Below are 2,917 nucleotides of genomic sequence, written 5' to 3' on the forward strand. Positions count from 1 at the left end.
ACAGACATACTAAACGGTTTACACACACAGACTTACACATGAACTCGCTCAACTTTTTGTTGACTTTTTAAACTACATGTATTTCAGGGAATTAATTGGATCTGGCAAGTGATGCATGATAGCTGCGTACTAAATAAGGATGTCATCCAGAGTCGTAGGTTTGGGAAGTGTAACTCCTTCCTTGACGAGTTGCATGTCTCAAATCCTCGTGTTGTTGGTAGTCTTTTGTCGAGTCTTATGAACTCACTTTAACCAAGTCATGGTTTGTAACGTATTCAGTGGTTGGTGTTTTATTTCAAAGACAATATGTTATGCATTTTCTAAACTACTTTAATGGATGAACATCTTACGTTTTTATCATATAGCATTGTTGTGATTGTTGCTATGGTATTAAGAAGTCACACCAAATAAACCCACGCTTCCGCAAAAGCCAGGGTGTGACATAAATTTTTTTCGGTCAAACAAAACAAAATAAGTATTTCAAGAGATGTCAAATTTGTTGAAAATATTTTCCCTTTCAAAAATGCCACTCTTGAAGAAGAAGAAATCTTTATACCCCCAAAATGGTGGGATGGTGAACCTGTGAAAAACCAAAGGGAACCGGATATTGAGCTAGATCCATCTGGGCCTCTTTTAGACACAGAAACCGGGCCATCTTTACAACCGCAAAACATCGATGAAACCGATCCCACAAGCCCAACTGATCAACACACCCAAACCGAGCCCACTAATCCCACCGAGGAACAACACAACCCCAATCCTATGGGCCAAGTTGGTACGACCCATGATCAAAGTGTCAATCTAGAAGGCTTGCATGAAGCTTTCTAAACCGTTGAACCACAAAGAGAAAAAAGAAGCAGGTCACGTCCCAAGCATCTCGATGACTATGAAGTCCGTCTCCGCCCATCCATTGACCATGAGCAATCCACCTCCAATCAAGAGTCATCAACGGTACATCCTCTTGCACATTTCATTTCCTATGATAAGTTTACTAACAATCATAAAGTTTTTTTGGCGGCCATAACTTCCAATCATGAGCCAAAATGTTTTAGCCAAGCGGTGACGGATCCAAAATGGGTCGAGGCCATGAAGAAAGAGGTTCAAGCACTCGAAGAAAATGGAACATGGGTCCTCGAAGAGCTTCCCGAAGGAAAGCGCGCCATCGACTCGAAGTGGGTTTACAAGATAAAATACAAACCCAATGGAGAAATTGAAAGGTACAAAGCGCGTCTCGTGGCAAAAGGCTTCACCCAAACAGAAGGCATTGATTTTCATGAAACTTTTGCACCAGTAGCCAAACTAGTCACGGTCCGAACCTTGTTAGCCGTAGCGGTCAAAAAGGGATGGCACATTCATCAACTTGACGTCAACAACGCTTTCTTACATGGAGATCTTCATGAAGACGTATACATGAAAATCCCACAAGGCTTTGTGAGACAAAATGACCAACGTGTTTGCAAGCTCAAGAAGTCGCTTTATGGTCTTAAACATGCATCGAGGAATTGGTATCAAAAGTTTACCAAGTCCTTACTTGAAATCGGTTTCCAACAAACGGGGGTGGACCATTCCTTGTTCCTATTGAAGACAAACGAAGTATTCATGGCTGCACTCATTTATGTTGACGATGTCATACTAGTTGGGAATAATATGGAAGAAATGCAAAACGTCAAGACCTTCCTAGACAAACGATTTAGCATCAAAGATCTAGGAGTATTGAAGTTCTTCTTGGGTATCGAGGTAGCTCGCACCAAAGAAGGCCTTGTGCTTAGCCAACGCAAATCTTAGACATCTTGGAGGATACGGGAATGACTGGTTGTCGTTCGAGTCAGTTCCCAATGGAACAAAATTTGAAATTGGATAAGTGTGATAAAGAAGCTCAAGTCGATGCAAACCAATACCGACGATTAACTGGAAGACTCCTTTACCTTCAGGCTACTAGACCCGACGTTGCATATGTCGTCAATATTTTGAGTCAATTCGTTGGTGACCCAAGAGTTAGTCATTTAGAGGCTGCCAATCGAGTCCATCGCTACCTCAAAGGCACTTCTGGACAAGGGATTCTTCTACCAAAGCAGGGCGGCACCAACCTCATCACTTACTGTGAATCGGATTGGCTTGGTTGTCCTTTCACACGGAGGTCACGAACTGGGTACTTACTTCTCTTGGGAGGCACTCCTATATCCTGGAAATCAAAGAAACAATCGGTGGTTTCTCAATCTTCAGCCGAAGCTGAATACCGGGCCATGGCGGCCGTGGTTAGTGAGATTATATGGATGAGATGGCTTTTAAAGGAACTTGATATCCCTCAAGAAGGACTGACACAATTGTTTTGTGACAATCAAGCAGCGATGCACATTGCAAACAACCCCGTGTTTCATGAACGCACCAAACATATTGAAATGGATTGTTATTTTGTCTGTGAACGTGTCGAGTTAAAAGAAATTCAAACCATGAAAATAGATACAATAATGCAGCTTGCCGATCTCCTCACTAAACCGTTGGGTACCAACCGCTTCCGCACTTTACTTGACAAGTTGGGCATCACGGATCTCCACGCTCCAACATGAGGGGGAGTAAAGAACCTTACATATTTTAATAGATGGAAATGTGCTAATTTACATGTGGTCTCCCAATCCCTACAAATCCTCTCTTTGACCCATTTTCCCTTGTCCATTGCCCATGCCTTTTCCCTAGCTTGTTTTGACCATTTTGTCTTATTTCCTTTTCTTATGTATGCCTATATATAGATAGGTGGTATGTAGCTTTCTCATTATCATTTTTCAATAGTTCTTTTAACATAATAAAATTGTTAGAGTTAGTGTTCGGTTTCGATTTACTTTGTGTTTATTGACTTTATGAACACGATTTGTTATTTATTTGAGACTTGTTTCTTGTTCTTGATAATGATTCTTGGCTA

At 41.4% G+C, this 2,917-nt stretch overlaps 1 protein-coding gene across 1 annotated transcript; it reads left to right on the forward strand.

The window, feature by feature from the left end:
- The first annotated feature begins 1,805 nt into the window (after nucleotides 1–1,805).
- On the forward strand, nucleotides 1,806–2,567 carry LOC110901607 (secreted RxLR effector protein 161-like). Its single transcript, XM_022148418.1, has one exon. It carries the CDS (start codon nucleotides 1,806–1,808, stop codon nucleotides 2,565–2,567), a length of 762 nt encoding a protein of 253 aa, XP_022004110.1.
- Nucleotides 2,568–2,917: the final 350 nt, after the last annotated feature.

This window comes from Helianthus annuus, chromosome 13, assembly GCF_002127325.2.
Source record: "Helianthus annuus cultivar XRQ/B chromosome 13, HanXRQr2.0-SUNRISE, whole genome shotgun sequence".
Lineage (NCBI taxonomy): Eukaryota > Viridiplantae > Streptophyta > Magnoliopsida > Asterales > Asteraceae > Helianthus > Helianthus annuus.